A 13,917-nucleotide genomic window follows, 5' to 3' on the forward strand; every position below is an offset into this window, starting at 1 on the left:
ATCAAAACTAGTCCGAGGGTTTACAATACGGTAGATAGTAGCTCAGGACTGCTCTCTAGTTGCGAACCTGCACTCTTTTCTGAGTTGTTGTCTAGCTACTGGCAATGGTTTTTTTGGGGGGTGGGGTGAGGACGGCTGGATTGATGTCTCCATATCATATTAGAATGTTAATGTTTAAAGTTCAAGGTAAGTAAATTTGAGAGTTCTAAGATTTTCACAATTCCATAATCCATAAATGTGACAACTAAGTGAGATGTTCAAATAAGGAGTTAGTAGTAATCCCATTCGTCACATGTTTGTACTTCAAAATGCATCCTTGATCAAAATTCTTGGCTTTCAATATATCTAACAAGTTGTGCTTGCATAAGAAATAATGCTTCTCAAGATTCTATATTCATGAATAAATCATTTGTATGGTTTTTTTTGGACATAGTCAGGACATCTCGCTTCAATGTTATCAAACAAAGTTGACACCAGGATTAATGCTAGAACAAATCATCAAAGATGGGGTGAAACTAGAGCTAAAAGAGTAAAGAAGTAGAGAGGCAAAGCAATTTTGAGTGGGAATGTAGTGCTTTAGGTTGTTGGCATGGCTGTTCATAACAAAGCAATTACATTTGTGGTACTCTGAGCAATTTTTAAGGAGGCATATGCCCCAGATATAACCAGAGAAAATCACAGAAATTGAAGTGACAAGGCCATGGAAGCGATTTAAAAATTATCTTAAACTTGACATATAATTCAGTGTAATAGAGAAGAGGTTAACTTTTACGAGACACCACAAAACCATAACCATAAGGCATAGAAACAGAATTGCAGGCCATTCAGCCCATCGAGTTTATTCCACCAATCAATCGTGGCTGATCTTTTTTCCCCCTCAAATCTATTCTCCTAACTTCTTCCTGTAACGTTTAACATCCTTCCTAATCAAGAACCTATCAATCTCCACTTTTAAATACCCAATGTCCTGGCCTCCACAGCTGTCTGTGGCAATGAATTCCACAGACTCACCACCTCAGTTTAGTTAAGATATTGCTGAGATTGTATGCCTAGAAACATGAAAGAAAACTGCTGTCAGTTCAATATTCATACTTACATTTTACATCCAATTTGAGATGCAAGTACTCACTGCAGAAGATTTTGTTCAGTTCTGCTCCATTTTTTTTTTGTTAAATCACGTGGGAAAAGTTGACCTGCCTTCACAAAAAAAATCTATCCATAAAGCCTATACAATCTCGTTCCACACAAGATCTGGATTTACTGAAGAGATTACCCTCCATTGTCCAACTAGAAACAGTTAGACAGGTACATGGATACGGCAGGTTTGGAGGGATATGGATCAAACGCGGGCAGGTGGGACTAGTGTAGCTGGGACATGTTGGCCGGTTTGTGCAGTTGGGCCGATGGGCCTGTTTCCACACTGTATCACTCTGAGTCTATTCGGGTATTAGTCAGCTTTATGGGTAGAGGTATATCTCTTTCTTAAAAGGGCACGTTACATTGGTGCCATTTTCTACTGCCCTCCAGTTTGGGGTTTTGCATCATGTTATGGATTCATTTTCTTTTCCATGTGTCTTTTTTCTCTAATTCACATCCTTTCTTATGGTAATTAAGAACAGGAGTTGGCCATTTACCCTTTTACGGTTGTGGCTGATCTGATCTCTGGCCTCAATTGTTTGCTTGCCCAATTTCTTTCTCATTCCTTCCAGGAACCACCTGATCCTACAATCTGGAAGTCTAATCACCTTGAATATACTTAATGATTCCGCTTGCACACCACATTGAAGTGGAAATTCCAAATAGTCATAACTAGAGCCAGGATGTTTAGGTGCTAGAAATCTCTGAAATAGGCAGGCAAAAAGGCATAATAAAATTACAAAAAAAGCATAAAAAGGCATTTATTGACTAAAAAGGCATTTATTTCCACCACCAGAATATGGTTAAAAATGATAAATATAAAGGTATACTACATTAAATGATCAAAGTTGCCTGATTGCACATAACTACCAGCATTTTTTTCAAATGATCTGGTGTTAAACTATGCCGTCTGTCAGACAGAATATGCTACAGTTGTGAAAAACCTCTTTCTACCACAGCTGGGATCACTGATGCATACCTGAAACAAGCTACAAACTCTACATTCATGTCGATATCTTGTGCATTACAACTACCTTTAAGAACTTTAGCTAGGTTTTGTATTTCTTCAAGATCTTTGTTAGCAAAAATCACCCTCTCACATTTTCCTTGTATGTCTTCACCTGCATCGCCAGGAACTTTAAGTACAAAGTACAGCAAGTGAAGATGTAAACAACTGAGCAATAGTTCAGATCTTTGACTTCTCCAATACCTCAGATGTCAAGAAATACTCCTTTGATGGTTGACCTGCCTCCAGTGTACCAATGACCACATTGGCAACAAATCTCCCCACAGCATCAGTTATCTTGTCTATTGAGATCCATATTTTGTTGCATGCAACTTCATCTCTAATTTTCTGCACAACAATGTTGAAGTTGCTGTGAACATAATTTTTCTGTAATGATGACTTGCTTGGTATCTGTTCCTCTGGGTATTTCCCTAAAAAACCTCAGAGATTTGCTTTCCAATTTCTACAGTGGAATTCCAGCATCAATGAATGCATTGCACAGATCACTCAAACTCAGATATGCGATTGGAGCCAGCAATAAATGTTGTGAGGAGCCAAGCTTGCGTATTTCCTACCTTCTGTTTCTCTGCCACCAACTTGTGTTTAGCTGTCTATGCATGCATGGAGATGAATTATTTTTTCTCATGATTCACTGTTTTCTCACATGAATTGCAAAACAGCACACAGTTGTCTGTAGAGAATATATCACTCCCATACACTCTCACCAAATCGTTCAGTTTTTTACAAGGTGTTGACTTGACTTTAGGCATTTTTGACGCTTGCAAGGGTAGATCCTACAGGAGCGGGGATACAGACCTCTACAGGCAGGCCAAGTACAAGCTAAGAAGAGGAATCAGAGCTGCCAAGGAAAGGTACTCTGAGAAGTTGAGGAACAAGTTCTCAGCAAAAGACTCTTCTTCACTGTGGAAGGGTTTGCAAGAAATCACAAGCTACAAGAGGAAACCCCCCCCCCCCCCCGCTCCTTGGACAATCGTCAGCTGACCAACGACCTGAACGAGTTCAACTGCAGTTTCGATAAACAGAAGCTTAACAGCTTGATTCCAGTTTGAAAAGACTGGACCCTTCACCTACTCCTCCCTAATCACCACTTCACACCAACTTAAAGCATGACTCCAGTTTGCAAAGACTGGACCCTTTCCCCACGCACCTCTCTTCAATCACCACTTACACCCAGGTTTTGCCCCGGTGGTGTAAATTTTCTTGTAAGTTACGTTAAAACGGCAAAAAAGGCTGATTTAGGCACTCGATTGTGAAAAAGGCATTATCTTCCTGAAATCATCAAAAAAGGCATGAAAAGGCACATGGCGTTTATGGCAAAATCCTGGCTCTAGTCATAACCCTCCGAAACGAAGTTTCATCAAAGTCCTTCATGAGCGAGATCTTGTCCTATGACACTACCTCCAGGTTCAATTAGTTTAAACATTCAAACGCAGTGATTAGCAGGCAACCAGAAGGCCCACCGAGTCCACGTCATCCAACAATCACCCTATACGCTAATTTTATCCTATGCTCTAGGAACAATTTACAGAAGTCAATTAACCTACAAACCCGTATATCTTTGGAACCTGGGAGGAAACCAGAGCACCCGGAGAAAACCCACGCAGTCACAGGGAAAATGTACAATCTCTGTAGAGACAGCACCCGGAGTCAGGATTGCAACTGTATTCAGGATTGAACCCAGGTCTCTGGCGCTGTAAGACAGTAGCTCTACTACTGCGCCACTGTGTTGTATTTTTGTCCCAGCAGGAGAACGTTTAATTGGTATCTACCCAGGCTAGTCCCTTCATGACAATCAGTCCAATTTGTTCCATCTATTCTTTGGAATTGTCTTCTGACACAGGATTGACCGAGTTTCCTTATCTGTCTAGATTTTTTAGAATGGATTATTCACTATATATTGCAACCAGAAGGCCACACAGTTTCAAGCAGATGACTTTGAATTAATATTATCCTAACTTGGCACTATAATTCAAAACTCCTGGATCTGTAATTCTGCAATGACGGAACACAAGCCAATCCTAGATCGATGTCATTCCTAGATCGCTCCTGTTCTTTACCTTGACTGGTTCAAAATCGTTGTAAACTAATATCTTGACCACTGTTGAATCAGTCTGCATGGTATCATCCGGTTGAAAGTTTCATGTTTCACAGCTGTTTGTCAGATTAGCCTCTTCTGTCTCTCGCTAATATGTTGAGTGTACAATATGAATTTACTAAATAGACTTCTATTAATCGATGCACATTTGCAACAGTGGAACCCTGCAATTAACTTTATTATATATATAGATATATATATATATATATGTGTGTGAGTGTGTGTGTGTGTATTTTATATTTATTTATATATATTTTTATATATATATATCTATATATCTATATATCTATATATATATATCTCCTTCACTGTAAAAGTTCTTGTTATTAATGTACCCTTGGTACAGTGAAGGTTGTTTTTCCAAAGGTCAGCCCTTTAATACTCCTTTAATACTTGTGTAATCCAATCTGATAAGACCGCATTTATTTAATGATATTCTTGTTCATTCAGTTATAGCCCAGGAGATTATTGACAAATACTGCTTTTCCCATCACCATTGGAGATCTTCGGAATCGATTTCTGCCTTCTACCAAAATTAATGTGCACGTTGTTTCTTGGCAGTGTCATCTGAAGATGTGGCTTCCATTTATATTTTGCTACTCATTTCCACCTGTTTTCAGATGACTCTTCTGCTTCTAATTGATCGGATTTTACTGGCTTTACCTTGCACTAACGTTATTCCCTTATCATGTATCCGTAAACTGTGAATGGCTCGATTAAAATCATGTCTTGTGTTTCTGCTGACTGGTTAGCACGCAACAGAAGCTTGTCGCTGTACCTCGGTACACGTGACACTAAACGAAACCAAAATCTGATCTGTATTGCTAAACTTCCTGAATGACAGTCGTGAATACGCTGCTGACCCATACACTTAAACAGGAAAAAAAGGAAGGAATTACGAATTCCAAAGTAGACAAAAATACTGGAGAAACTCAGCGGGTGCGGCAGCATCTATGGAGTGGAGGAATAGGCGACGTTTCGGGTCGAGACCCTTCTTCAGACTGGTGGGGGGGTGGGAAAAAGAAAGGAAGAGGTGGAGACAGTAGGCTTGTGGGAGAGCTGGGAAGAGGTGGGGAAGGAGGGAGAAAGCAAGGACTACCTAAAATCGTAGAAGTCAATGTTCATACTGCTTGGGTGTAAACTACCCAAGTGAAATATGAGGTGCTGTTCCTTCAATTTGTGCTGTGCCTCATTCTGGCAATATATAATCCTCCAACATTTTTGCCACCTCCAACGGGATCCCACCACTGGCCACATATTCCCATCTCCTCCCCTTTCTGCTTTCCACAGAGACCGTTCCCTCTGTGACTCCCTGGTCAATTTGTTCCAAACCACCCCCTCCCCTAGTACTTTCCCTTGCAACCGCAGGAAATGCTACACTTGTCACTTTACCTCCCCCCCTCGACTCCATCCAAGGATCCAAGCGGTCTTTCCTGGAGAGGCAGAGGTTCATCTGCACCTCCTCCAACCTCATCTACTGCATCCGCTGTTCCAGGTGTGAACTGCTCTATATCGGTGAGACCAAGCGTAGGCTTGGCGATCGCTTTGCGCAACACCTCCGCTCAGTTCGCAATAACCAACCTGATCTCCCGGTGACTCAGCACCAACTAACTCTCCCATTCCAAATCCGACCTTTCTGTCCTGGGCATCCTCCATGGCCAGAGTGAGGCCCAGCGCAAATTGGAGGAACAGCACCTCATATTTCGCTTGGGTAGTTTACACCCCAGCGGTATGAACAGTGAGTTCTCTAATTTCAGGTAGTCCTTGTTTTCTCCCTCTCCCTCCCGTTCACAGCTCTCCCACAGCCTACTGTCTCCGCCTCTTCCTTTCTTTTTCCCCCCCCCCCCCCCCCCCCCCCCCGACATCAGTCTGAAGAAGGGTCTCGACCCGAAACATCGCCTATTCCTTCGCTCCATAGATGCTGCCTCACCCGCTGAGTTTCTCCAACATTTTTGTCTATCTTAGATTTTTCCAGCGTCTACAGTTCTTTCTTAAACATCACAAATTCCATGTTCCTGTATTACCAATCGTAGCTTCTTGTTCGATTGTTATCATAGTCTGAGGGAGATTGTAATCATAGTATCCCAAATCGTTGAATGTTCTCTCCCATCACAATGAGCGCGTATATCCATTTTCATCACTTTTCCCACCATCTCACATGAACTACTGGAATTCTCAATGAACTTAATTACACTAACATTCCCCAGGCAAATTATGGATCATTCAGAAGCCTGTTTCCTGTCCCATCGCACCCCATCCATGCAACCCGACATTGCCTCCGGTTTTCATATTGCCTCAAATGTATTATAATTCTTAAGATTGAATACAGTCCGTGTTCCTGTGTCCTTTATCTGAATTTTTAAATTATCACTGACTTTCCCTGCTCTTTGGTGTATCTTCCACTCCTCACCTCAAACCTTTGCTGTGCATTAGATTTTCTTTCTCTTCATCCTTGTAAACTCTGCATTCTTGAATTTACTTCTCCAATCCCTTTGACCTCATTTTTGAGTGATATTTAGTGTAGATATTCTACATGGTTACATCTTCTATCCTCAAACCAAGTACTTTACCTATAGATCTATGCCATCCTACCTTTTAAATCATGCTTGAATAATTGATCCACCTTGTGATCAGAATTAAACTCTGTATGCTTTGCGCCCTCATAACAAAAATTATTGATTTTTCAGTCGATTGAATATTTCTGCTTTTGAATCATTAAAGCACTTTGAGCAATTTAATGTATGGAGTAGCAGTTGTCATATTTCACTCTGCTTCATTTTACATCCACTTTCATTCATGAGAGATGTAATCAATCACACGACTTCCCCGGCAGTGCTTTGATTTTAGTCAGCCTTTTGAGCCAGTCTAGTGTAAAATGCCCTGCTCGGCTGTACACTCCCTCTCAGACTTGACTGCATAGAGTACAGTTTTTAAAATATGCTTGCTTCCTGGCCAAGAACAATTAGAAAACTTTCTTTAATCTAAACACAGATCCTTCAGTGTAATTAATCCTAAAACGATTCTAAACAATTATGCTGTTTGGCTTTGAAGTGCTGTCCAATTTGAAGTGGAGAGACCTCGCTATTCACTTCAGCATTACAGAATCTCATGATAATATCACATGCAAAAACGCTTTAAACTGCTGGCAAGCATACTATGATGCTTGCTGGATGACTGGGAGCTCAAACAAGTAGCAATTCTTCCTGCTGGCTTGCCTTCAACTAACTGTTGGAAATTAAATGCGAGGAGTGTTGTAATTCTGCTGCATACATTTTCCCCCTCAGAACCATGTTGACTTTGTCCATCAGACTTTGGACTGTCTTTGCATCTATAAGTGATGCTGAGAAAAGGGAGAACCTAAGACATAGAGCAGCACAGCACAGGAACGGGCCTTCCAGCCACAGTCTGTGCCAACCACTATGTTGGTTTAAACCACACAACTGCCAACATGTGATCCAAATCCCATCAGCTATTTCCGGTTCACATATCTGTCCAAATGCCTCTAAAATGCTGCTATCGTATATGCTTCCACCACTTTCCTTGACTGTGTGTTCCAGGCACCAACTCTCTCTGTTTAAAAAAATAATAATAACCTTGTAAATCTTCAAAACTTTCCCCTCTCACACATAAACTACGCCCTCTAGTATTTGATATTTCCACTTTGGGGGGAAAAGGGTTGATTGTCCATTTGTTCTACATAATTTTATGTATTTCTGTCAGGTTGTCCCTCGGCCTGCGTCACTCCAACGGAAACAAACAGGTTTGTCCAACCTCTTCTTGTAGTTAATACTCTCTGACCCAAACAATAAGCTGGTAAACCTTCTCTGCACTCTCTCCAGAGCCTCCATGTCCTTCCTGTAATGGGGCAACACACAGTAATCCAAATGTGGCCCAACCATATCTTTCGAAGTTATAACATCAATTCCTGACTCGTATACCAAATGCCCTGACTGATGAAGGCAAGCATGCCATACATCATCTTTACCACTCTATCTAATTGTGGTGCCTTGATGTGTTAATGGTAAGGAGAATGCATGTTTAAGGAAATATGCGGTGCTGTGTGGTGGTCTTGATGCAAATGTCTTATTAATCCAGCCTTGTAGATGGTGGTAAAGCTTTCAGGATATGGAAAATTAGTCATCTGGCACAAAATATCCAGCCTCTTACATCTTCCAGCCAAAGTATTTGTGGTTGGTCCATTTAAGTTTCTGATAATGTGGATTCCTGTTACAAATATTTCAAACGTTTCTCTGCGTGCCAGGAGGCATCTCTGGAAAAACATGAATAGTGATGTTTTGTGTTGGGGCCTTCCTTCAGACTGATTGTAGTCATCAATAACAATCAATAACCCATGCCTGCCTTCTCACCATATCCCTTGATTCCACTAGACCCTAGAGCTCTATCTAACTCTTTTAAATTCATCCAGTGAATTGGTCTCCACTGCCTTCTGTGGCAGAGAATTCCACAAATTCACAACTCTCTGGGTGAAAAAGTTTTTTCTCATCTCAGTTTTAAATGACCTCCCCTTTATTCTTAGACTGTGGCCCCTGGTTCTGGACTCCCCCATCATTGGGAACATTGAAGGATAGATACAGACACAGTCGGGTGGGCGGGCGATTGACGTCGCAGCGGCCTCTGCAGTCTGTCTGTTTTGGTTGTTGTTTTTTTTGTCCCGTTGAGGGTATAGTTTGTAGTGGGCTTTTAAATGTGTATGTCGGGGGGTGGGTGGGGGAAACTTTTAAATCTCTTCCCTGCACGGAGACCCGACCTTTTCTCTGTGGGGTCTCCGTTGTCGTTGCGGCCTAGCACCGTGGCGTGGCGTCCAACCGGAACGACCTGGGGGCTCAAGTCACGGAGCCTGCGGAGCTGAGGACCTACCATCGTGGAGCTGGCCGGCTTCGGAGCGTGGAGAGCTGCGGTGGCGCGCGGCTGCGACCCGACTCCGGTGGATGGTGACACCGGGAGCCCGCGGGTCCCCGGTGGGAGACCGCTTTACGGAGCACCGGCAACGGCGAATTCTCCCGCCCGAATTGCGGGGTTGAAAGTGACCTGGAGCAGGGCCTTACATCGCCCGGCGCGGCTTTAAATGGCCGCGGACTTGCTAGCGCCCATCGGGGGCTCCAACACCAAGTCCTGGGGCAGGGCCTTACATCGCCCGGCGCGGCTTTAAATTGCCGCGGACTTGCCAGCGCCCATCGGGGGCTCCAACATCAATACCCGGAGCAGGGCCTTACATCGCCCGGCGCGGCTTTAAATTGCCGCGGACTTGCTAGCGCTCGCTCCGGGTTTGACTTTGACATCGGGAGAAGAATGGAGAGCAGGGGAGAGACAAGACTTTGTCTTCCATCACAGTGAGGAGGAGATTCACTGTGATGGATGTTTGTGTAAATTGTGTTGGTGTGTGTCTTGGTTCTTTTCTTGTACGGCTGCAGAAACCAAATTTCATTTGAACCTCATGTGAGTTCAAATGACAAATAAATGGTATCATTGTATTGTAGACACACTGACCATCGATCACCTGTTAAAACTAGTTCTTTGGTACTCCACATTCACATCCACATCTTACACGCTGTAATTTCCAGAGGCCAATTAATCCACAAACCGGAGCACCCATAGGAGGGAACATGCAAACTCCTCACAGACAGCACCCGAGTCAGAGTTCTGTTGTGGCTCCAACGTTCATGTTCTTTGGTTGACATTTGCGAGGTAGTTGTGAGCACAGGAGGAATGAAGGGGTGGGTCTTTATGTTCAGGCAGGTAGTGACCATTGGTGGAAATGCAGATTTTGCTGCATTAGCATCCAGAATTTCTTGCTTGCATCTTTTCTTGTTTGGAAGAATCTTTTCTGGAATACAATTAATTATCTCTGAATTGATTCCAAGCCTCCTCAGTGTTTGCTGGCAAAGTATTTTCTGATTACCCAGTTGGGCTGTGTATTGAACAAATTTACCTAGCATATTTGACATTTAGAGAAGTGAAGAATAATGCCAAAGCTTTTTTTTAAAACGACTGCTGAGTACATTGATTGGGTCTTTACCAACTGATCCAGGCCCCAATATCAATGTATCAGAATTACTTTGATGCTTGTCCATCTTAAGCAACTGTTTTGCATAGGAGGTGCTGTAGAACCACATGCCGAGTTGATAAAAAGCTTAAACCTTCATAAACAAAATCAATTTGATCATATTGATTTTAATTATTTTTTTTTTAAATGATAACAGATGGAGACTATGACCTATTGGGCCATATTGGCCCTCTGCAAGAACAACCTGGCTGATCCATTCCCCAGCTCTTTCCCCATTGCAATTTGTTTCTAAATGGTCTGAAACTGGTGTTGTTGACTTTTAGACAATAGGTGCAGGAGTAGGCCATTTTGACCCACGATATAAGCAACTGAACTTTATTTTGTAGATATTGCTGCCAAGTTTAATATGATAATTTACTTGGCACTTTGGCACGTGGGATCATCTGTTCATTGATACTTTGGAGATGCAGCGTGGAAACGGGGCCTTTGGCTCACCGAGCCCGCACCACCCAACAATTACCCTGGGATTACGATTGCTAACATAATTCTACACATTAGGGAGTAGGGACAGCTTACAATTTACAGAAGCCAATCAACTTACACACGTCTTTGGGGCGGGAGGAAATCGGAAAAAACTCGGAGAAAACCCACACATTCACAGGGAGAATGTACAAACTCCATACAGACAGCACCCATAGTCAGTATCAAACCTGAGTCTCTGGTGTTGTAAGGCAGCAACTCTACTGCTGTGCCACCGTGCCATCCTCTGTGACTAAAGTCACTGCAAATGCAGGAATCTTGAGTAAAACACGAAGTGCTGACCTGCTGAATTACTCCAGCAGTAGAAGCAAGGAACCTGGTTAATACACATGAGAACACAAAGTGCTCAGCAGGTCAGGCAACATCGCTGGAGAACAAGGGATAGGTGACGTTTCAGGTCGGGTTGGGTATCTGAAGAAGAATCTTTAACCAAAATGTCACCAATCCGTGTTCGCCACAGAGGGTGCCTGCCCTACTCCAGCACTTTGTGTCCTTTTGAATTACTCCAGCAATTAGTTTTGTTCACTAATTAAATTGCTTTTTGATTAACTGAGTGGTATGTCTATTGTTGTGAAAGTGTTTTGCATTTACCCACAATAAGAGAACTTGATTAGTCCATTGATGAGTTTGACTTTCATGGTAATGCTGCAGTAGCAATTCTACTCGGTATCAGAGGAACCACTTTTTGAAGCAATGTAATTACTTGTAATTCCCTGTATGGTGATGACACCAAGGTATTTGAATGATTATATACCTGTGTGGGCTGCCTATTTAATTTGTTTATTTCTGAGATGTGGGGATTGATCAAGGACACAATTTAATGTCCATCTCTATTCATAAATTAAAATAACTAAGGATTAACTGGTTGGCCTTTTGGTGAAATATTTGCTTGATTATGTAAATATGGCAGATTTCCTTTCCTGAAGGAAATTAGGAGGAGGATGTGTTTTTGCAAAATCCAGGTAGTTTCATGATACTACATATTGGCAGAATTATGTAGTTACTTGAATTTAAATTCCCAAGTTGCCACGGTGCAGTTGAGATGTGTGTCAGAAGGGCAGTTGTGTAGATGTCTGACTTTTATGCTGATGTTGTCTTCCTGTGTGTTTTCTAGGCTCGAGCCGGCATTGTCAGCACAGTGGAAGCTTTGAAAGTCATGGAGGCTTTTGTGAATGAGCCAAATTACACGGTGTGGAGCGATATAAGCACCAATCTGGGGACACTTTCTACATTATTATCCCATACAGACTTCCTTGAAGAATTGCAAGAATTTATTGTTGACTTGTTCTCGCACATTGGGTTGAAGCTTGGCTGGGATCCGAAGCATGGCGAGGGTATGTTAATGTTTTAAGAGCCACGTCTACCTAAAGTAACTATCTTTCTCCTTGATGGTTTGTCCGTTCTAATTGTATTGAAATTACAAAGAATATGGAACATGTCTTCAGATCAGTTTACAGCCTTGAGTCGGTTTTAACTTTCGGGTCAGAGTTGAGTTGGATGACCTCGTATAGAATGTCATACTTGTTCAGGCTCAGGGACAAAGCGATGGAGAAGTCATCTTTGATTTACTTACAGCCTGTTATCTTGGAACTGGGCGTAAATATTCTAAATGCACAATCCTTCCGAGAGGTACATCAGGAAGATAGAAATATTACTGTGCAATTCTTCAACACACATAGGGCAACAATATTTTTGGAGTGTAAGTGAGTCTACAAGTCAAAGACTGTTGCTGCACTTGGAAAAGGTTAAGATCATAGCCTTTGAATGTTTTAGCTGCTGATGGCAGCGTGTTTGATTAAAGGGTGGATGAATAAATAAACGGAGAACTGTGGAGAAGAATATGCAGAGAAGGTTGTTCTTGTTACAAACCAAGTGCCTCTTTTGTTCATCTGCTCCCATCGTCGAGACTTTATCACGTAGTCTCTCACTTACAAATTACTTGTAGAAAGATATGAAGTCCTTTAAGGTCATCAAAATATCCAGTCTATCCACTGAGATGTGCCTTGCAGGCTGATAAGATGAAGGATGCTGCACAACTTCTGTGTAATTAAAGAGCATTTGAAGATAAAAAGCCTTGTGGCTTGAGGATTGGGGTGGGTGTGAGAAACTGGAAAATTGTCCATTTAGATAAAATACCAGAATATTTCTAGCTGGGATGATTGTTATACATCATGACAAGATGAGCTCTGTATCTATGTGATGTCAGCTTGTGATTTTATGTTTTGAGGGTATGTGGTATTATGATAGAAACATACTGGCCATCTTCATACTTTCAATCAAAAATGTCCTTTTCTTTCATTTCTAAAAATATCCATTCCCTTGTTATTAATTACCCGAGTCATTATTTGACTCTGCATATATTGGGCCAGCACCAAACATGGACTAGCTGATTGAGCATCGGTAATTAAAGAGTAGGTTAACGAGTTGTTAACGACTGGTACAGACAAGACCACAATAACACTAATAGATGTGTTAACTGCATACCTTGCATCCATTTACTCAAGGATCAAAACCAAACACCAGTTCTAAGGAACATAAAAAGAAAGTGGCATATTTAGACTTCCGTTCCAAATAAAATGGAGGTTGTAGGTTAACATTTTCCAAATCCTTAAATTTGGATGGTGAATCTGTGACTTCATTTGCCACAGAAGGCTGTGGAGGCTATGTCACAGGAAGGGATTACCTGGATTTGTAAATAATGACAGTTTAGTTTATTGTGGTCCGAACTGTGTGACTGAGAAACAATGGAGATGTTTTGAGTGCTACCCAGGGGTAGCAGCCGCTATTCATACATGAGTGTATTGGGTTGTTTTGGGTGGAATATAGCACGCGAAATGGTGGGCCTTTGGCCCGGTTTTCGGAGCTTTTCGGTCCAAGCTAAACAAGATTTGACCCCTACCTAAGCTGTGCTGTTTTTGGCCCATACATCAAACCTCACACAACCATTTCTATCCCATGTGTGACCTCACCAACACCCTATAATTCCCCCCCCCCCCCCCCCCCTGCCTCAACTGCCCCATCTGTCACTTTGTTCCATTTACCCACCACCCTCTGAATGAGAGTCAAAGTTGTTAGAGCCCCCCTCTCACGGCC

The 13,917-nt window shown here is 42.1% G+C and overlaps 1 protein-coding gene across 3 annotated transcripts in view; it reads left to right on the forward strand.

The window, feature by feature from the left end:
* Positions 1-13,917, forward strand: part of npepps (aminopeptidase puromycin sensitive) — a 159,106-nt gene that overhangs the window by 115,925 nt on the left and 29,264 nt on the right. For all 3 annotated transcript variants that reach the window (XM_055656842.1, XM_055656843.1, XM_055656844.1), the window contains one exon: positions 11,939-12,158. In XM_055656842.1, the coding sequence (XP_055512817.1) occupies positions 11,939-12,158 (220 nt within the window). The remainder of the gene's footprint in view (positions 1-11,938; positions 12,159-13,917) is intronic.

This window comes from Leucoraja erinacea, chromosome 27, assembly GCF_028641065.1.
Source record: "Leucoraja erinacea ecotype New England chromosome 27, Leri_hhj_1, whole genome shotgun sequence".
Taxonomy (NCBI): domain Eukaryota; kingdom Metazoa; phylum Chordata; class Chondrichthyes; order Rajiformes; family Rajidae; genus Leucoraja; species Leucoraja erinaceus.